This window comes from Eimeria necatrix, genomic scaffold (genome assembly GCF_000499385.1).
Source record: "Eimeria necatrix Houghton genomic scaffold, Enh_scaff99, whole genome shotgun sequence".
NCBI lineage: Eukaryota > Apicomplexa > Conoidasida > Eucoccidiorida > Eimeriidae > Eimeria > Eimeria necatrix.
Genome location: NW_013651809.1, coordinates 55,899 through 76,727, shown reverse-complemented (window position 1 = coordinate 76,727; position 20,829 = coordinate 55,899). Strand labels below are relative to the sequence as shown.

Sequence of the window (20,829 nt, the reverse complement as noted above, 5' to 3'; positions counted from 1 at the left end):
TGACGGTCTTGCTGTTGCTGCCGTTGTTGCTGCTGCTGCTTGTGCCGCTGCTGCTGCTGCTGCAGGATGCTTTGTTGCGCATTAGTTTTGCTTCTTGGGCCTGCTGCTGCTCAGGGGGAATTGCTGAGGACCTGCTGCTGCTGCACCACCTGGCAGCAAACCGCGCAGCTCTGCGCAGCCGCAGCGGCAGCTTGCAGCTAAATGCCGCTGCCGGCTGGAGCGTTTCTTTCGAACGGCCCAGCAGCAGCAGCAGCAGCAGCAGCAGCAGCAGCAGCAGCAGCGGGCCGCTGCGCCTGAGAGTTGTGAGGGAGCAAAGGCCGTGGGCTCACTCCATGGTGGAGGAGGCGATGGTTTTAGCCAACCACGTTGTTGCTGCTCGCATTGTCAGCGACAGCAGGCATGCAGCAGCAGCAGCAGCAGCAGCAGCAGCAGCAGCAGCAGGAAGTGCAGCGGCAGCCGCAAGCCCAGCTGCGAATGATGCTGCTGCAGCTGCTTATGCTGACGCAAGAGGTATAACCGACCAACAGGAGGCGGAGGAGCTGCTGGTTGAAGGTCAAGCAGCAGCAGCTGCAGCAGCAGCACCAGCAGCAGCAGCAGCAGCAGCAGCAGCAGCGTCACCCCTAGTATTTGGGGGTGTTGTGCGGAGACATGGCAGCAGCAACGCGCAAGCAACGCAGCGAGTGCTGCGGCTAATTGGCCCCTCCTTGGCACGCGAATTCCGTGCTGCTGCACAGCTCAGGCAGCAGCAGCAGCAGCAGCAGCAGCAGCAAGACGAGCAGCAACAGCAGCAGACGCAGGTAGACGCCTCTGCTGCGCTTCTTCAGGAGAGTCAGGGAGCTGATGCGCAAGGGCCTGCTGCTCACAGTGACAAACTAGCTGGCGAAGCTGCGGCTCCCGCAGCAGCAGCAGCAGCAGCAGCAGCAGGTCCTGCAGCAGCAGCAGCAGCTGCTGCTGCTGCTGCTGACTCCAGCGACGGTGGAAACGAACCCGACGCTGTCTCCCTAGGGCTTCTGTTAAACTTCTGCGCTTCTCGAATGTCTCCTCAGACTTTCGGGGTCCGCACATACTGCTGCTGCTGCTGCTGCTGCTGTGCCGTGGGCTGCTGCTGCTGCTGCTGCTGTGCCGTGGGCTGCTGCTGCTGCTGCTGCTGCTGCTGCATGCTGCTACTTCTGCTGCGCTGCTTCGGTTTGCTCAGGCCTTGTGCTTCGCTTGTCTTAAGGACCTGCTGCCGGCCGAGTACGTCCCCAGCCACAGAGTCGTGGCGCCAGCAGCAGCAACATCTGTTGCTGCTGCTGCTGCGGACCTCAGCAGCAGCAACAGCAGCAGCAGCTGCAGCAGCATTAGCGACAAGGACCGCACAAGTGAAATCGCTGCAGACGGATCGCTGCCTCTGCCCGACATAGCTCTCAACACAGAAAAGCCAGAAGAACTGCTTTCCGCGGAGTAGGATGCTGCTGCTGCTGCTGCTGCTGCTGCTGCTGCTGCTGCTGCTGCTAGTGCTTTTGGGGCTGCAGCTTTTGTTGCTGCGTGCTCCACTGCGGTTTGCAGCTGCTCCAGCTGCTGCTCCAGCTGCTGCTCCAGCTGCTGCTCCAGCTGCTGCTCCAGCTGCTGGAGCTAGCTGTAGCTTCAACTCGTTACCTGCGACGTCGCACTTGCGCTGCTGCTGCTGCTGCTGCTGCTGCTGCTGCTGCTGCAGGCACTGGGGTCTGGCTCTCCCGGTGTACCTCCACTTCACTTCGCCCATTCGGCGCTACGCAGACATTTTAGTTCATCGAATTTTGCAAGCAAAAAGCATTATGGAGCCGCTGGCAGATCTGGAGGTGCAGTCGCTGCTGCTGCTGCTGCTGCTGCTGCTGCTGCTGCTGCGGTTTTGCTGCTACTGCTGTTGGTTTCGCTGCTGCTGCGGCTGCTGCTGCAGAGCTGCTGCTGCGGCTGTGGCTGCTGCTGCTGCTGTTCGTTTCGCTGCCGCTGCGGCTGCTGCTGCAGAGCTGCTGCTGCGGCTGTGGCTGCTGCTGCTGCTGTTGGTTTCGCTCCAGCTGCTGCTGCAGAGCTGCTGCTGCGGCTGTGGCTGCGGCTGCTGCAGGTGACTTGCCTGCACTGCAACCGCAGCAAACGAAAAGCAGAAGATGCTCAATTGTCTTTTTCTTCTTGGTATTTAAATGAATATTTAAAAGCTGCTCATCCTCAGGGGCTGCAGTACGGCTACGCCACCATAGCCCACATACACGTGCCCCCTGCGTGGCCCCCCGAAGCAGCAGCAGCAGCAGCAGCAGCAGCAGCAGCAGCAGCAGGAGGCGCAGGCGCAGATGCAGCAGCAGCAGCAGCAGCAGCAGCAGGACCTGATGCAGCCGAAGAGGCGCAGGAAACAAATGAGGCCACGGAGCTGCCGGATCTAAGTGACGGCACAGAGGAAGCAACCAGCTCTGCTGCTGCTGCTGCTGCTGCTGCTGCTGCTGCGGAAGAAGACACCCCCACTCAGCCCGCGCTGCAGCTGTTTGTGCCGCTGCTGCGGCAGGCCCGCAGCTGCAGCCTTTTGACCCTCGGGCTCGAGCTGGTTGCTTGCAGCGAAAGCGAAGCCAGTGCTGCTTCTCCTAGCGCAGCAGCAGCAGCAGCAGCAGCAGCAGCAGCGGGAACTGCTGCTGCAGACGCTGCAGCAGCCTGCACTCAAGGTGGCAATGCTGCAGCGGCGGACCCTGCAGCAAATGGCACTGATTTAGAGGATGCTGCAGCAGCAGCAGCAGCAGCAGCAGCAGCAAGAACCGCCGTGCGCGCTGCCTGTGGACGAGGACACGGCGCAGCTGCTGCGGGGGCCCCCGGGGCCCCTCAGCGGACTGCAGCAAGGAGAAGAAGCTGTGCTGCAGCTGTTTGGAGCAGTGCGTGTCATTTTGCTGCCGGGGGAGCGCCAGTGGGCAGTTAGGCTTTGCTTCGATCCTTGAGGTTTGCTGCTGCTGCTGCTGTCGCTGCTGCTGCTGCGCCTGCTGCAGCAGCAGCTGCAGCAGCAGCTGCAGCAGCAGACGCGCTGGCGCTGCTGCGGCTGCGCCTGCTGCAGCAGCAGCTGCAGCAGCAGACGCGCTGGCGCTGCTGCGGCTGCGCCTGCTGCAGCAGCAGCTGCAGCAGCGGACGCGCTGGCGCTGCTGCGGCTGCGCCTGCTGCAGCAGCAGATGCATTGCCGTTGCCGCTGCAGCGCTGCAGCAGCAGACGCGCTGCTGCTGCTGCTGCTGCTGCTGCGCTGGCAACCTGCGGGGAGTTGCTGTCTGTGCCTTTTGAGGTGTATGCACAGCCTGGAGCGCATGCATGCATTGCATTTGCAAATTAAAAATGCATTATAATCAAAAATTAAATTTATTAAATGCAACATTAATGTGCAATAGACAAGGCAGCAGCTCTTTTCCCCAAAGACTCCCTGGGCGTCGCCAAACTAAATTTGAAAATCAGCAGCAGCACCGGCGCATGCAAATGCATGCATTTGCATGCAGTGCATGCACTTGCATGCATTTGCATGCACTTGCATGCATTTGCATGCACTGCATGCACTTGCATGCACTTGCATGCAAATGCATGCATTTGCATGCGCTTGCATGCATTAAGTGCATGCGCCTGGATTTGCGAAGGAGGGTCACCTCTGCTTTTTAGCGCCGAAAGAAAAAAAGACTTTTTAAAGAAAAAAGCAGAAGTGCAATTTTAAGGTTATATTGAATCATATAAATGTGTCTCATATATTCCCTGTATTTATATATATATACTTATATGTATATATATACATATATGTAGATATATATATATGTATACATATAATACGTATATCTATATTTTTATATGTAGATGCATATATATATATATATATATATTTAGATGCATATATTATATTTATACATATATATATACACATAGAAGTATATATATGAATACAGATATATATAAATATATGATATGCTGTACATATGTATGTATACTAGAAGTTGAGCTGTTTTTAGTTTTCGAGTTTATTTGCCTGAGAGCCTTTGCTGGTCTTTTTGGAAGTTTTGGAAATTATTTTTGTTAGTTTTGGTCAAATGCTTTTGACTAAAATGGACATTTTGATTCAAATTTGAGTCCTTTCTTCAATTTAAATTAATTGGAGGAAGTGGGGCTTTTATTTTATCTTTAAAACAAAATTAAAATTCCATTTTTTGCTTTTTTTTCACTGCCCAGTGCTGCTGCTGAGGTGTACGTACACTGCAACCTGCGGGCTCGTGCTGCAGTGGCTACCTTGAGGTGTACAGACACCGCAGCTCCGGGGGACTGAAGAAGCTGCGAAAGCTTCATAAGTCCTTCATATCAGTTTCAGGAAGGCAGAAGCAACTGCAGCAGCAGCAGCGGCTGCTGCTGCTGCTGCACCTGCAGCGCTCCCGGAGCTGCTGCTGCTGCGCCTCCTGCTGCTGATACACCCCGCCGTATATTTGACCTCAAAGAGCCTGCAGGGGCTGTCTTTACTAGGACTCTGCGGTGTAAGTACTCCCCACACCTCAGCAGCAGCAGCAGCAGCAGCAGCAGCTGCAGCAGCAGCAGCAGCAGCAGCAGGCAGCAGCAGTCCAAATGAACTGACACACACTGGGGGGCCCCCCGTTGCTGCGCTGCGCACAGACAAATTAAGATTCTAACTAGCAGCAAAAGCAAATATCCATTAAAATAACGAAGAAGTTTTCCGGGAACTCCAACTTTGCATTCAGCAGCAGCAGCAACAGCAGCAGCAGCAGCAGCAGCAGCAGCAGCAGGAACACCAGCGGCCGCAGGCACTGGGCTTGCCCCCCAGAATCTGCAGTCTTTTGGCCCAAAGGCTGCAGTTAATTGTCTGTGAGTTTTCATTTCTTTTCTAAAGACCTTTTTCTTCTTTTTGCTGCTTAAAAACAAGTTAGGCCTCGAGTTGCTGTGCCGTCAGCAGCAGCAGCAGCAGCAGCAGCAGCAGCAGCAATAGGGGCGCAGCTGCCGGGTTGTGTGTTGCTGCTGCTTGCTTCTACTGCTGAACAGCCTTCCTCAGGCTACACATTGAGTTGTGGCTTATTGCTGCGGAAAGAGCACCAGCTGCCCCCAAAGGAGCAGCAGCAGCAGCAGCAGCAGCAGCAGCAGCAGCAGCAGCGAAAGGCGAAAACGAACTATTGGGAGGAGCATGCAGCACGAGTCATTGTTGCTGCTGCGCGCGCAGCTGCAGCAGAAAGCTCAGCACCTGCAGTGGCAGTTAGGGCCTGGAACCCTTCTGCAGCAATAACAGCAGCAGCAGCAGCAGCAGCAGCAGCAGCAGCAGCAGGTCCACTGGAAGTGCAGCAGCAGCAGCAGCAGCAGTAGCAGCAGCAACGGTAACGGCAGCAACATGCCGTCAGCTCAGAAGCGGGGCCTATCTCCAATAATTGATGCTGCTCCGCCACACCCCAGCGTTGCTGCTGCTGCACCACTGCAATCTCAGCAGCTGCAGCACCAGCTGCTGCTGCAGCAGCAGCAGCTACAGCAGCAGCTGCAGCACCAGCAGCAGCTACCGCTGGGGCAGTCGAAGCGGCAGCGGCTGCTGAGCGAGGGGGGAAGCTCAAGACGCGGCAGAAGCCCTCCTCTTGAGCCCGCTCCGCAGCAGCAGCAGCAGCAGCAGCAGCAGCAGCAGCAGCTGAAGCTGCAGCAGCAGCAGAAGCTGCAGCAGCAGCTGCAGCAGCAGCCCTGCGTGTCCTCCAATCGCAAGCGATCTTTATCTTCAGAGGTTTTCTTCCCGAAGTCTAGCCGCCTCAAGACAGCAGACACGCAGCTGCAAACAGCAGCAGCAGCAGCAGCAGCAGCAGCCCCGGCGGCAGCAGCACCTGCACCAGCTGAAGCAGCAGCAGCAGAACCAGCAGCAGCAGCAGCAGCAGCAGCAGCACAAGCTCCCGCAGTGGGGCCTCCGCCCCCACCGGACCCCACAACTTCCTGCATGGCCCTTGTGCCGTACGTACAGAACCAGCTGCTGCCGCTGCTGCAGCTGCCGCCGCTGCTGCAGCAGCAGGAGCTGCTGCAGCTGCAGAAGCCCTCAGACCCCCTTGCTGCGCTGCAGCAGCTGCAGCAGCAGCAAACGGGCCTCGACGGCCTAACTGCAGCAGCAGCCTTCGAGCGGGACGGCATGCTGCTGCTGCCAGAAGCAGAAGACTCGGAGCAGCAGCTGCTGCTGCCCACGCCGTTCGAGCAGCAGCAGCAGCAAGAGCGGCAGCAGCAGCAGCAGCAGCAGCAGCAGCAGCAGCAAGACGAAGAGGACTCGCTGCTGCCGCGCACGATGTCTCAGGCGTCGCAGGGCGCTATGAGTGTTGACTAAGCTGCGGTGTCTGTACACTAGAGCTCGCAGCAGCAGCAGCAGCAGCAGCAGCGGTGCTGCTGCTGTTGCTGCTGCTGTTTTGCGTTCAAGAAATAATGGCAGGAGTAGTTGGGCGCTTTACATCTGCAGCGATTGCTGCTGCTGCTGCTGCAGCAGCAGATGGAAGGCCCGCTGCAGCAGCCGCAGCTGCTGCCACAATAGTAAAAAGCAAAGAAAAAGCAGGTGCACCAGCTGCAGCAGCAGCAGCAGCTGCTGCTGCTGCGTGCGTAGCAGCAGCACAGCAACGCCGCTGCTGCTGCCTTAGCAATTGCTGCAGCTGCTGCCCAGAAACTGCTGCAGCAACTGCTGCAGCTGCCGCTGCTGCTGCAGCAGATCCTCCCTTGGGAGAGTTGCTTGCTGCCAGACAGTGCAGCACAATCCTATTTCCAGCAGCTGCTGCTGCTTGTGCTGCGGCAAAAGGGTGCCTTTGCTGCAGCTGCTGCGTTCTGCTGCTGCAGCTGCTGCGTTTCTGCTGCTGCAGCTGCTGCCTTTCTGCTGCAGCAGCTGCTGCCTTTCTGCTGCAGCAGCAACAGAGACAGACAGGCGGGTTGTCCTCTCGCCTTTTAACTTCTTGGCTTACGTACTGGGAAGCTGCTGCGCTGCTGCACTTGCTGCTGTTGCTGCTGCACTTGCTGCTGTTGCTGCTGCACTTGCTGCTGTTGCTGCTGCACTTGCTGCTGCAGCAGGAGAGCCCGACGCTGTCCGTCCGCGGCGCGCTGCAGCAACAGCAGCAGCAGCAGCAACTGCTGCTGCTGCTGGCTTAGCTGCTGCACCCTCAACGTTCTGTTTGCTGCTGCTGCTGCTGCATGGCGGAGAGTATCTCTGCGGCCGCTTTTGGCGCCGAATGCACAGCAGCAGCTGCTGCTGCAGCTTTTGCTGCTCGCGCTGCAGCAGCAGCAAAGCTACTGCTGCTGCTGCAGCTTTTGCTGCTCGGGCTGCAGCAGCAGCAAATCTACTGCTGCTGCTGCAGCGCGGAAAATATCTGAGCAGCAAGCTGCTCAGCATGTTCTAAATTTGTGGCGTCAATTTTCTGTTTGTGGCTGCGCCTGAAGACTTCGACGAGCCTGTGCAGCAAACGCAGGCAGCCAAACCCTAAATTAGGGTTTAGGGTTTAGGGTTGGTAGGCAGGGCCGCAGCCAGAAACGCACCACTGCAGCAAACCACAAATGCATCGTTGAATATATAAACAGCAGCAAAAGAAAAAGACACAAACGGAAAAACAATTTGCTGCAGCAGACAAATGAACAAAAAGAATAATAAAAAGAAGAAGTCCTAAATAGTTTCAAGCTGCCGCAGCAGCAGCAGCAGCAGCAGCAGCAGCAGCAGCAAATAGAAATAGAAGCGAGCAGCAAACATACGCTGCAGTGTACACAGGCGCAGCAGGAACACCAGGAGAGTATTTACACCACAGTGCACTTTTTAAAGAAAAGAAGATTTATAATTTGCATAAATGCATTTATAATTTGAATAATTGCAAAATATAAATACATTAACATAATTTATGTAATGCATTATGCAGATGCCGCATGCATGCGCCGCGGAAGCGGCGCTGAAGCTGCAGCAGCAGCAGCAGCAGCAGCAGCAGTAGGAGCTGCAGCAGGAACTGCAGCAGGAGCGGCAGCAGGAGCTGCAGCAGGAGCTGTAGCAGAAGCTGCAGCAGGAGCTGTAGCAGAAGCTGCAGCAGGAGCTGCAGCAGGAGCTGCAGCAGTAGCTGCAAGAGAAGCTGCAGCAGGAGCTGCAGCAGTAGCTGCAGCAGAAGCTGCAGCAGCAGCAGCAGCTGCTGCAGCAGGAGCGGCAGCAGCTTACCGTTTCGCTCTCTGGGGCCCCACATCTGCTGCTGCTGCTGCCTCGAGCTGCCCCCAGAAAGAGTCTGCGTGCTGCATGCGTTTTGCTGTGTCTGCTAGAAGTGCAGCAGACAGAGGCTCGTGCGCTGGGGAGGACTGCTGCTGCTCGCCAGCTGCTGCTGCTGCTGCTGCAGCAGGCGGCTGGCTCCAGCTGCTGCTGCTGCTGTTCATCTTCGCGAGCTTAGAAGCTGTGTGTCTCCCTGAACACATGCAGCAGTCGCGGCTCCTGCTGCAGTTGTGGTTGCTGCTGCTGCTGCTGCTGCTGCCGCTACTGCTGTCGGTGCTGCAGCGTTGCTGGGGTGGCCACCAGCAGCAGCAAAAGAAAATGCTGCAGAAGGATGATTAATTTTAAAAAAATAACAAAGAAAAAAACAAGATCGGGCAGCACCGAAGTCCCGGAAGAGCGCAGGTCTTCTGCTAAGACCCATGCAGTGTCTGCTGCTGCTGCCAGAGGGCCCCATGCTGCTGCTGTTGCTGCTGCTGCTGCTGCTGTTGCCACAGCAGCAGCAGCTTCTTTCCTTTTGCCCTGGGTTAAAAGGAGAAAAGTTTCACTGCTTAATGTGTCCTAAGAAGATGCATTTCGGCCAGATCTTCGCTGGGAAGAGGTTTTGCCAGAGAGCGGTGCAGCGGTGACCCTGCTTCTGACCTGCTGCTGCTGCTGCTGCTGTGGCTGCTCCTGCTGCTGCTGCTCAGGCTGCTGCTGAGGCTCCCTCTGTACAAGCAGCTACAGCTGCTAAAGGTTTAGGAGAACGTATCTGTATGTCACTCGCTGCCGTGGCTTGCTGGCGCCATAGCAGCAGAAGGTCACTGTAGAGCTAGAGGCAACTGCTGCTCCTGCTGCTGCTGCTGCTGCTGCTGCTACTCCTGCTGCTGCTGCTCGTCAGGGCCACATACAGCTGAATTCGCAGAAGAGCTGACGCTATGTGAGCTGAGGAAGCGCGCAGGTTTGCGATTAAGGACAATCACTGCAGCAGCAGCAGCGCCTAGAGCAGCTGCAGCAGCAGCAGCAGCAGCAGCGGCGAAGCCACCTGCAGCTGCAGCAGGGCCACAGCTGCTAGCAAAGTATGTGTAGTATGCTAAGTAAAGCCTTAATGCAACAAGATCTGGTGTCCTGCTGCTGCTGCTGCTGTGCTGCTGCTGCCGGTGCGGCAAATAAATGATATAAAATGAGATTAACTGCTGCACGCGTCGCGTCACGTGCAGCAGCAGCAGGATCGAGCGCATACCAGTCGGAAGAGCCTCAGCTCCGCCGCCGCTGCAGCAGCAGCAGCAGCAGCAGCAGCAGCAGAAGTAGCCGCAGCTACACCCGCAAAGAAAAGAGGCAGACAGCGCAGCGAAGCCCTTCTTTCGAGCTGCTGCAGAAGGGGACGGCTAGAATTCGGCAGCTGCTGCGTCGCGGTCGCAGCAACAAAGTGAACAGTGCTGCTGCTGCTGCTGCTGCTGCTGCTACTGCTGCTCCCGCGGATGCTGTTCCCTGCGACAAAAGCAGCAGGAATGCTGCTGCAGGCAGCAGACTGGGGCTGCACCTCTTTAGGGCTTCTACAAAAGGCTTGGGCTTTGGCGCTGCAGATTCTCAATTAAGGGCTGCTGCTGCAGCTGGCGGAGCTGCCAGTGCTGCGCCGAAAAGAAATAGCAGCAGCACCAACAGCAGCAGCAACAGCAGCAGCAGCAGCAGCACTGGCAGTGTGCGCAGGTGCTCCCTCCCAGTAACTGTGCTGGCGTCAGCCGAGAGAGGCACAGCATTTGCGTGGCCGCGCGTTCAGGCCGACCCGCAGCAAAGCGCTGCTGCAGCTGCTGCAGCTGCTGCTGCTGCACCTGCTGCAGCTGCTGCTGCTGCACCTGCTGCGCCTTCTGCTTCACCAAGCAGGCATTCGCCGCATCAGTGTGATGGCACAGTAACACCTCCTTGGTCTTTGCTGCAAAACCAAATCAGCGCCGAAGCTTCTCCCTTAACATCAGAAAGGGAAAAAGGGACCAGCGCGGGACAGAAGCAGCTGCAGCAGCAGCAACAGCAGCAGCAGCAGCAGCAGCAGTCGCAAAAGCAAGAGGTGGGGAGTCGCCGAAATGGCGGGGGCTGGGAACAGCAGCGAAGGGAGGCTGCAGCAGCACCAGGTGGTGCTGCTTCTACATCCCCTGCTGCGTCTGTTGCTGCCCCTTCTGCTGCTGCTGCTGCTGCTGCTGCAGCAGCTGATAAGCTGCGCAGAGGCATTCCACAAGGAAAAGAGCTGCAGGCAGTCACCCGTCTAAGGTCGCCTGAAGAAGCACTTGTGGAGCCGTTATGGCAGCAGCAGCATGAAGCGGGGCATCAGCATCATCAGCAGCAGCTGCACAAACAGCAGCAGCAGCAGCTGCTGCAGCAGCAGCAACTGCCACAACAGCACCAGCAACTGCAGCGACTACCCGAGCTCAGAGGAATATTTGCGCCTATCCGGCTGCGGGACCCTGGCGCTCTGTGCAGCAGCTGCAGCAGCAACAGAAGCAACAGCAACAGCAGCAGCAGCCAGTCGGAAAGAAGCCGCAAAACTGCTGCGCTGAGGCTAGAGATTTGCATGCGCCTCAAAGAACAGGCCTTGCTGCTGCAGCAGCTAGAAGAGAAGCGTCTGGTTACGCAGCAGCTGCTCAACGCAAGCCGCCTCGCAAAGGGGCTGGGGGGCATCGGTGGCTGCTGCAGCAGCGACGATGCAGCAAAGCCAGCAGCAGAAACTGCAACAGCAGCTAAGGCAGCAGCACGGACTTCTGCTGCTGATCGCCCCTCGGCTAGAGGCGGCCAACAGAATGCAAGAGTGCCTGTGGGTTTATCTTTGCCGCAATCTCCCCAGCTACAACAGGTGCAGCAGCAACGGCAGCAGAAGCACCAGCAGCAGCAGTTCCTGCCGCAGCAGCAGCAGCAGCAGCACCAGCAGCAGCAGCACCAGCAGCAGCAGCACCCGCAGCAGAAGCACTTGCAGCAGGAACAGGAGCAGGCGCTACTTTGGGTGCTGCAGCAGCAGCAAGAGAAGAAGCTGCTGCCAGACGCTGTTCTGCTAGAAGACCAACAAGGCGAAAGAAGAATACAAGCAGTAGCAGCTCACGGGGCAGCCTGCAGTGTCAGTTACCCGCAGAGTGCAGACACCATGCCAGCAGCAGCTGCAGCAGAAGCAGCAGCGAGGTCGGCAGCAGCAGCAGCGGCAGCAGCGGCAGCAGCAAGGGCTGCTGTGGTCACACGTGGAACAGCTGCAGCAGCTGCGCTGCCGGGCCCAAGTGGCTACGCTATTGGCTCCCCACTGCAGCCTTCAGTGACTCGGGATGTCTCTGCAAGGCAGCAGCAGCAGCAGCAGCAGCTGCTGCTGCTGCAGACTAGCAATAAGGGATGCCCTCTCGACAGTACAGGAAACGTTGCTGCTGCAGCAACGCCATCAGCAGCAAAAGCATACGCGTTGGGCACTCCTGGAGTACTGCCAAAAGCTGCAGCGCCAGTGGAGGCTGCTGCAGCTGCAGCGGCACAAAGAGAAGAAGCAGCGCGCTATGCCAGCGAAAGGGGAACAAGCAGCAGCAGCAGCAACATCACGAGCAGCAGCAGCAATAGCAGTAGGCGGGGAGGCCCTGGCTGCGTTTGCCGGTGCCGCTGCGGCTTCTTTAAGCAAAGGCAAGTATTTGCCTTGCCGGGAGAGACGCTGCAGCACGCCGAGACTGCCGCTGCAGCAGCAGGCGCAGCAGGCGCAGCAGCAGCAGCAGCAGCAGCGCCTGACCCGCAACGCGAGACGGAGGTAGGAACTGTGCTGCACCCCCGGGTAAGAAAAAAATACATGCACTGCTTTGCTGCTGCAGCCACTCCTGTTTTGCCCACTTTACCCTGTTCTGCTGCATGCGCTAGGGCTGTTTGCAGCAGCAAAAGGGCTGTTTGCAGCAGCAAAAGTCCTTTTCTGCTTCTGCAAGCGTTGTTGCTGCCTGTTTGAATGCCTTGCTGCTGCAGCGGGCTTTGCCCCAACCGCTTCACTCTCCAAAGCAGCAAAAGACAGCAGGGTTGCTGTGGGGGCTGCTGCAGCACGAGCTGCAGCAGAAGCTCCAGCAGCAGCAGCAGCTGCTCCTCCAGGGCCACGACAGCAAGCGGGCAACAGCAGCAGCAGCAGCAGTGCAGCAGGCCCTGCAGCTCGTAAGAAACGCTGAGCAGGCTCTGCTGGGCTCCGCAGCTTCCAACGAAGCTGGAACTCACTCGCGCTACAGCCAGCGGAAACTAAACGGCGGCGACTTGCACGCCTTGCTACTTGCACCTACTGCTGCTGCTGCTGCTGCTGCTGCTGCTGCTGCACCTGAAGCCCCGCAGCAGCCTGAGGCGAGCTGCTACCCTAGAGCAGGAGGCCCACAAAGAAGCCCCAGGCAAACAGTGCCCAGTACGGGCAGCAACGGCAGCAGCAGCGGGAGCAACAGCACTGAATTTCGACACAGGCAAACAGTCGGCGCCGAACATGACGCTGCTGCTGCTGCTGCTGCTGGCGCTGCTGCTGCTGCTGCTGCTGCGGAGCTTGCGACAACACAGTGGGCTCACGCGCAGCCGCATCAAGAGCACGTGGAAAAGCCTTGCACGTCGGCAGCCTTCGGCGCAAAGCTGGCAGTAGACAACAGCAATGCTGCTGCTGCTGCTACTGCTGCTGCTGCTGCTGCTGCTACGGCTGCTGCTGCTGCTGCGGCTGCTGCTTCCGGTGCCCCGTCTTGTCCTCATCGCCGGAAAGGCCGCAGCTGCGGCCCCTCCTGGGGCCCCAATGGCGCTCTGGAAGAGCCTGCTGCACCTCAGCCCGTGCTGCAGCGGAAGCCTGGGGGTCCTGCTGCAGAGCAGGAAGCCAGCAATGCTGCGGAGGAGGAGAGAAGGAAGCAAGGAGCTGCTGCTGCGCCTAGAGCTGGTGCTGCAGCTGCACAAATTCTGCACGCAGAAACAGCAGCGCCGTCCCCGCTGCGGCGACCCGTGCTTCCTCAGCAGCAGCAAAACTACCCCCGGCTGCGGCTGCCCATTATGAATTGTCTCAAGTCAAGTGCTGCAGCAGGAAAAGCCGAAGCATCAGGGGCTTCTGCCTGCTCTGGGGAGTCTGGGGCCATTGGCATTTTTGGTCTTTCTGCTGCGCAAGAGGCAGCAGAGGCGCGCGGCGAAATCGTCTTTCAAAGTGACATTTCCTGCTGCACGCTGCTGCCGAGCAGCAGCAGCAGCAGAATCGGAAGCCTGGTGGCGACTACCGTAACGGAAGTGCACTCGCCATTCCCTCAGCAGCCGCAGCAGCAGCAGCAGCAAGGGCAGCAACAGCACTGGATAGCAGACAGCCAGCAGCAGCAGACCGCTAATCACTTGCGCCGAGCTATACATAGGGAGAACCCCCCGTATCAGCTGGAGCAGCAGCACCAGCAGCTGCAGCAGCAACAGCTGCAGCAGCAGCAGCAGCAGCCGTACGCAAGCAAAGTCCAACGGGTGCAAAAGGACACCCGCACCACCGCCAGACAGATGGCGCCACCCATGTACCATTCCGTTCAAAGAAATCAGCAGCGGTGTCAGGAGCAGCAGCTGCCCCAGCTGCAGAGGCATTCGCCGCAGCCCCCGCCTCAACTGCAGCAGCAGCCCGCAAAGCAGCAGCAACAAAAGCAGCAGCAACGAAGGCAGCAGCAGCACGAGTCGGGAGAGTCCCATGAATATCTCAGGGCCCCCGCGCCTGTGCCTCCGCTGCGGCTGGAGAAAAGGCTGCCAGCTGCTGCCAAACCAGCAGAAGTCTTCGTCGCAAACTGCAACAAAAACAATGGGGAGCTGCGGAAAGCAAAGTTAAGTCACGAGGAGCCGTCCGGCAGCCGTCTTGCTGCAGTGGGAGGGCAGCAGCGGCAGCAGCAGCCGCTATGGCGGCAGAAGCCGCAGCAGCAGCAAGCCCAAGACGATCTCTGGAGGTGCGTAGATAGCAGCAGAGAGCCTCGGGAAGAAAGACAGCAATGGCGGCCAGAGAGCGTCTACCGGCAGCAGCAGCAAATGCGGGAGGGGCACTGGAGAAGCCTTTGCAGCCCGCGTGCTGCAGCACGCCCTCCACTGCAGCAAACTGTGCAGAGGCGGAGTGGCTTAGTGCCCTTAGAACGGGCTCGGAGAAGGCGTACCGATGACAGAAGCTGCAGCAGCAGAAGCAGCTCACGAAGCAGCATTCGCAGCAGCAGCAGCAGCGAAGCGAGAGCAAGGGCAGAGAACTGGAGGCGACCCGCCAGGCGACCCCCGCATCCTTCTGTCTACAGAGGCAGCAAATCCTTGCTGCTTCCACAAGAAGATTGTGGGGCCCCGGCAGGTCAAGTGGGAGAGGCAAATGGCGGAAGAAGAAGCAGAAAAGATTCTGAAGACAAACGCCTTTCTTTGGCAGAGAGGGCCGCAGGGATGGCAAGAAGAATAGTGCGCGAAGAGTTCTTTGCCTGCGAAGAGTAAAGGCGGCCTCTGTACACTCAGCGTGGAGATGCAGCGAGCTGCTACTTTGCTCGCAGCAGCGAACCAGCTTTCTGAGTGCAACGAAACTCAGCAGCTAGCTTTCAGCAGCTCCCAGCAATGTTAAAAAGGCCATTAAGGCGCTTCGTGACTGCCGGAAGGCCCTGCGCTTTCTTACTGCTCCCCAGAGCTTCGAAAGGCTACACCCTAGTGTCCCCAGGGCAGACCTTGGGGGCCCCACCGCTGCTGTGGCGTCACTCAGGACTTTGGCTTTTCACTTAGTTCAGGGGGCTAGTGTGTAGCTAGCGGCCACCGGTTTAACTCTATGCTTCAAGGGGAAACCTTCTGTTGTCCTAGGTGCCCGTGGTGTGCCGCAGAAGGTGTAGGCAATAAAAGCAATAAAAGCAGCAGCAGCAGAATCGTGAATACAACTAGACAGCAAATGATGTTCAGTATCTGCTAAAGGAACAAGCACTGCACGGGCACCGAAAAAGCCAATTAAGGGCAAGGCTAAGTGCCGAGCCACGCAAATGGTTCTCTAGCGAGTACGCCAGCAGGGCTACGAATACAAAGCAGTTCACAGAATACATAGAATGCATAGGGCGCTCTAGCTATGCACAAATGAGTCCATATACGCCCCAAATTGCGAAGAGAGCTGAAACAGCGGGAGACAGGCACAAAAGGCTTCGTACAAAATCATAAAACTGAAATGCATTTAGCCTGTAGAGGTCAGCGAGGCGCTGGCTAGGACCACCTATAAACATGAAGTGGCGGAACAATGTGAGCAACAGATGGTGGTGCAGAGGCAACAAACTTCGGAAACTCCAGATGGAACTCATTTGTTTCCGGGATGCCAAACGCCCTACTTTGTGTCAGCAGCGACAGTTCAGTGCATGCGAAAGGTGGCTGAACAAATTCTACCTTAAAATTGCCTTAAACAAAAAACCCTTTTATTCCAGCGCGTTTAAAGAGCGGTCTTCCTTGGAGAGCGGCAGTCAATGCTCGGGTCACCTCTGAGCGGGCCATTCCAAGGGGTTATGCCGCCATATCTCTAATTTGAATGAGCAAGATGACACAGTTGTGCTTTGGGGCTGGGCGGTGCCTTCAGAGACGAAGACCTTGCCTTACCACTCGCTGTAGTGTAGATGGCGAATAGAGAACAGACTCATTTCGGGTTGGCTTCTGTTGCAGACTCCGCCTTTTCGAACAGAGGAACAGAAACTATATTTGTTCCTGACTAAGCTTGCTTCACTTGAGGCCGTCGAAATTCTTTCTCGGCACTCGGCCGCCCCACACTCACAATGGATGCCTTATTACGCCATTTGAACAATGCAGGCACATTCTACCGTGTCTACTGTTTGGCTTGAAAAGTTGAGACCACCATTTCCTGCGCAATAATGCCAGAGTGCCACAGGGAGCAAACTGGTGCACACAGGTGCTTTCGTACAAGACTGGCAAATTGTGCACTGTTATGTCGCATCTCAGTAAGAGTCTTGGGCTCGAGCGGGTCTTGGGTCTTTGAAATCCACAAATTTGAGTGGTGCTTGCAGTATCTTCCTTAAAAGCGCTGGCGTGAGCTGCTCCCTACTGCGCTCTGTTCTTGCTTGCATTTTTCTAGATAAAATTCGTAGCACCCCCGGCGTTACGTCAAAGATTTACAGCTTTTGTTGCCTTAGGTAGCAACGACGGCTTCAGTAGCTGCAAAGAGTTCTGTGAGCTCTGCACCAGGCCGTCGAGTTCAGCTTACGCGGACATGAAAGAGCACACCGAGTACAGTAAAAGACACCGGAGTCAGCAAACGACGCCTTTAAAAGGCAGCATTTCACTGAATAATGCTTTTAAAAAGGAATCTTAGAAGAAACCTGCGTGGTACACTTGCACTTTTGACCTTCGTTGTCCTTTGCAGGCATGGGCCTCGTTTCAATGGGAATCTGTTAAACGCGGAATGACGTTGCATCCCTCTTCCCTTTGCATTGTAAAGAGAATGCGACATGATTCTTATCGCTCTCCAAATCCCCTAAGAGTCATGTTCTTTCCGCTGAAAGCCAAAAACCGCCAGTTGCTGACGCACTTCCAGCATAAAAAGCGAGGGACTTGGGCTTGAGCTGCTCAATAATGCAGCCCCCTTAACTAGCCGTCTGTCCGTCAGATTCTTCCTTTACTTCATTTTCCTCAAGTGTACATTCTATGGAGTTTTCTCTAGCTTCCTTATCATCATCCCGCCATGGATTCCACCGTTCATACCTAAAAAAGCGCGGGCCAGTACTGAAGTCGAAAAGGTCCCTCTTCAGTTGAACTACCTCCCTGGCTGGAGGGCGTTGCCCTTCATTGTACTTATACAACACAGCAGCGAGCTTCATCACAAGGGGAAATCGGCTATGTTGGTGTATTGTCTGCGGAATGCGTAGCTGTGGCAGTTCTAATACACTATCCATCATTGTGCGCCACCACTTGTCTTTCTGCGCTGCTGGGCCAAGCATTTCGCAAATACACCACACAGCATCCAGCGCAAGAAAACGGCGTCCAAGTGCCTCCTGTAGAAAGCACGGGAAGTCGGTATTTCTTTCTGTCCGTGGAGCGGTGATTAAAAATTCAACAAGATCTTCACAGGCTCTGAGAAGCGTTTTCAACGAAGACCCATGAACCTCGCGCCTACTCAGGATTTCCCGAAGGCTATATAAGGAGGGGTAAATGTCTACGCGACAAACCCTTTTTGCATTTAGCTCTTCGAAATTAAATACGCGAACGGGTCTAATCTTGCGGATATTAGGCAACCGATAAAAAGGGTGCCTCATGTAGCACTCTGTACATCCTCCACTTTTCCGAGATTCCAGAATTGTAACAAGCTGAAAGTCACAAAAGCCACCAAATGCTTAAGGGACGATGCGCACAATGCAGGGTTGATTTAGCTTGTCCCTCAGGAAATGGAATTTCTAGTTAACCATGAAATATCTTTGCTCCAATCTAATTGGAATAAGCTGTTAAGGTACACAAAAAGGCACAAAGTGTCTGAATCTAAATGCCCATCGTTGGTCTGGATACCCTACCCAAGTTTCGCGAAAGTGTAATTTCACCATCAAAAATTCGAAACTGTGTCTTGTAAAGGCACAATAAGGCTGCGCATGCATGAGGAGCATAGCAAACCTCGCTAATGGCTATCTAAGAAAAAGTGGGAGGTCTCAAATATCAAAAACCATTCACACAGGAAGCAGCTTGAAACACGGTGGAGCCGATCGGATGATATCGATGGAGTGCGAAGTGGACATAATCGAACTTCTCGAAAGCAATAAGTTGAGAGCCAGCGAACAAGCAAATAGTGGCACCATCGAATTACTCTCCCTTCAGCGACTTACCGATTTTGGCAGAAATTGATATCTCGCCTGGAGCATGCGATGGGCTGCATGACCTTCATTTTCAAGGAAGCGTTTTACTTTCGCTGGAGCTGTAAGTGCCCGACGACGCCGCTGCAACAAAATAGGCACATTATGGGTTGCTTCGCAGGCGACTTGAACAGCAATTTTCACAATACGGGATGGAATAAGGCAGGTGACAGAAAATGCCAAACGATTAGTGGACAGGGCAGCAGCTCGATACACAGAAAGGCGGAGCGTAGCTCACCTTCCGGTGAGAGGCGCCCATCCCAGCTTTCATGGCTCCACTCGTACCATCGTCTGAATCTGAAGAAATGACCACAGGATGCTGATCTTGGCCTGCAGATTCATCATCCTCTAGTATTTCAAAGAGCGGGCCTCCAGATTCATTAGCCTCCGGTACTCCAAAAAGCACACTATAAACATCACCGGGAATACTATCACCAAGCCCGCCGGGCGTCACGTAAATTCCATTTTCCGCAGGCTGCAATGCCAACGCAGCGTCTACGTGCCCCAGGGGATACTCAACTCCGTCCCCCAACATCACTCTGGCGGGGTAATTTGGCAGCTGAGGTTGCGGCCAGTGTAGAAGGCGTGTGCGCACCAGGTCGGCAGCCGTTTTGGGGGGTTCGTCTAGAAGTGAATCAAGCCGGGAAATTTCCATTGCAACGTCCAGCCCCTCTTCTTCAGCGGCGAGCCTTTTCGCTGGCGGCTCGTCAAATTCTCCAAACGGCATAGTCTGCTGCTCCCCCTTTTGAACAACTTTATCATAAAATAAAGGGCTTTGGTGTACACAAGGCAAGGACACCGGAGGCCCGGTCGGTATGGGAGACATTTCTATTTCTCTTGTCAAATCTCTTGAGTCTTCGCCCAATATGACCACATCTGAATTTGCGTCATCGTCTGATGAGTCTAAGATCTCTATGACTTCCAAGGGAGCACTTAACACTTCAGGCTCTTCTTGCTCCACTGGTAAGGCGTGAAAGCTTTCATTGCTAGTTTCTGCGACTGGATTGGTCTGCATTGGGTTTTCGTCTTTAAAGGGTATATTTTTGCCTTGCTCGCTACATCCCTCTGAAGGGTACATCAAAGGTGGTTTTTCATTGTACTCCGTTTCATACACTTTAGTTTCTTCCTTTGTTGGATCAGTAGTTGCCGTGGGAAGTTCCGGAGATTCGGGCATCTCTGAGGGAGACCTCCCCACTGAAAGAGCAATTTCGCATAGGTACGGCGGGGAACCAGCGCTGGGAGGTGTTTCTGGAGTTTCACCGCCAGCTGAAAGCCTGCGAAAAGCTGTTCTCGGTTGCGTTGCCTTTATGACGGGTTGGAAACACAGCGATATAGCGAAAATTAAGGTAAGTACGGAAGTTAAGACAGCAGTAACAGTAAGTGCCAAGTGAGGTCGACACCGGAAAGCAGAAGGGCGCCGAATACTATAATCTCTTCCATAATTACAGTGATTCTCCACCCCAATTGGGGGCAAAGTAACAACTGAAGAAGCCTCCCCACGGGCCCAGGGTTCGGCAGTCCGCTGGCTGCCTTCCATTTGTGCCAAAAACTGGAAAAGTTGTCCAACCTTTGATTTCAGTTCCTCGTTCAAGACATAGTCATCAGAAATCAGAGGGAAATCTAAGAGGAGAGAAGGACTGAGAGGTCCGGCAATTTTCGAGCGATACTATTGGCAAAGGCTCACGGAAGCACAACAAACACAGGAAAACAGCAGCAACAACTGTTTACATATTTCTTAGTTGCACAGTCACGCTAATTAAGGAGTCATTTTTGCTGGATCTGGCCTCCCTCTCTCGCGTAAACCACTGCCAGAACCGATTGCCTGCGGGGTTCGGATTCGATCTAAAAATGAACGTAGCGCGGGGCACTACCAGTGCCTACAAAAGCAGAACATTTTCAACTAACTGAGTGTCTAGAGATTAATTGATAAATTAACTTGTACGTTTTGGAGGAAGATTAAGCGTTGAGGGTGTCTAGGTAAAAATTCCGTTGGGACCGCCGGTGACTCGAATATGGCAACGCGGACTCGGGACAACTTAGTTCTTTCTAAGAAACCGCTAGTCTCTAAATAAAACATGCTGAACAACTAAGTAATTTCGCAGCAGCTAAAGGGATGAACCACGTTTTGCAGTAAATTACAGCCCGTTCGCGACTGAGCAGCAATGCTGGTCTTGCTGAACACCACAACCGAGGACCACTCCGCAAAGTTTAGTTGTATAACGTACATCTATTGGCACGCACATGGGCTCTTGAGAGCGGCAAATGCTCTGAATTAGGCACACATAAGCACGTACCGAGAGGCAAAATATTGGCTGCTGGTTCAGCGCAGGCCCTCGGCGAGCACGAATCGCGGAGCAAACACAAGGATAATCAGGTAGCTCTTCAGTAGAGAGCTGTATTCTATTCGTTTTCAGCGGAAAAAATGCACCGGCAGACCTTAGGGTCCGCTTCAGTGTCAAAGACGTCATGATCAAGACAACGGGGTTGCGGGTCCCTGCCGTTTCTTCATTTTGAAGGCTGACCAGTTCCATGCTACATTTCTGGAGGGACTTTAGCAAGGGCTAAGGGACATGACCATGCAGATGTTTCAACGTTGGGTGCAGAATGAGGCATGGGGACAAGAATAGCTAGCGATTGGTGACAAATCGGTTCACACCATCTTTTGATGGATGCAACGCTACTCTTCCAGCCCACCTCTATGACCTTATATAACATGGAAGATTAGAAAACGCTCAAGGCAAAGATTAGCTGCTGGTTTTGTCGTGTGTACTGGAATGTGGTAACGGCGCACCTGAGATCCTGCGCAGCAAGCAGCGGGCCTTCCTTTCTTGCAGAGGTTGCACTCTACAT

At 55.3% G+C, this 20,829-nt stretch overlaps 5 protein-coding genes across 5 annotated transcripts; 3 read left to right on the top strand and 2 right to left on the bottom strand.

The window, feature by feature from the left end:
* Nucleotides 1-332: 332 nt before the first annotated feature.
* On the top strand, nt 333-2,917 carry ENH_00085850 (ribonuclease II RNB family protein, putative; the record flags this gene model as incomplete). The annotated part of the gene is made up of 4 exons (XM_013577973.1): nt 333-1,055; nt 1,196-1,443; nt 1,697-1,820; nt 2,084-2,917. 4 exons carry the CDS (start codon nt 333-335, stop codon nt 2,915-2,917), a joined length of 1,929 nt encoding a protein of 642 aa, XP_013433427.1.
* A 2,430-nt stretch (nt 2,918-5,347) lies between these two features.
* Nucleotides 5,348-6,304, top strand: ENH_00085840 (hypothetical protein, conserved; the record flags this gene model as incomplete). Its single annotated transcript, XM_013577972.1, has 1 exon — nt 5,348-6,304. The coding sequence occupies one exon, from the start codon at nt 5,348-5,350 to the stop codon at nt 6,302-6,304; it is 957 nt and encodes a 318-aa protein (XP_013433426.1).
* A 1,841-nt stretch (nt 6,305-8,145) lies between these two features.
* On the bottom strand, nt 8,146-8,358 carry ENH_00085830 (hypothetical protein, conserved; the record flags this gene model as incomplete). The annotated part of the gene is made up of 1 exon (XM_013577971.1): nt 8,146-8,358. One exon carries the CDS (start codon nt 8,356-8,358, stop codon nt 8,146-8,148), a length of 213 nt encoding a protein of 70 aa, XP_013433425.1.
* A 995-nt stretch (nt 8,359-9,353) lies between these two features.
* Nucleotides 9,354-14,602, top strand: ENH_00085820 (hypothetical protein, conserved; the record flags this gene model as incomplete). Its single annotated transcript, XM_013577970.1, has 2 exons — nt 9,354-11,957; nt 12,140-14,602. 2 exons carry the CDS (start codon nt 9,354-9,356, stop codon nt 14,600-14,602), a joined length of 5,067 nt encoding a protein of 1,688 aa, XP_013433424.1.
* Nucleotides 14,603-18,013: 3,411 nt separating this feature from the next.
* On the bottom strand, nt 18,014-19,516 carry ENH_00085810 (hypothetical protein, conserved; the record flags this gene model as incomplete). The annotated part of the gene is made up of 2 exons (XM_013577969.1): nt 18,014-18,063; nt 18,265-19,516. 2 exons carry the CDS (start codon nt 19,514-19,516, stop codon nt 18,014-18,016), a joined length of 1,302 nt encoding a protein of 433 aa, XP_013433423.1.
* Between the last annotated feature and the right edge of the window lie 1,313 nt (nt 19,517-20,829).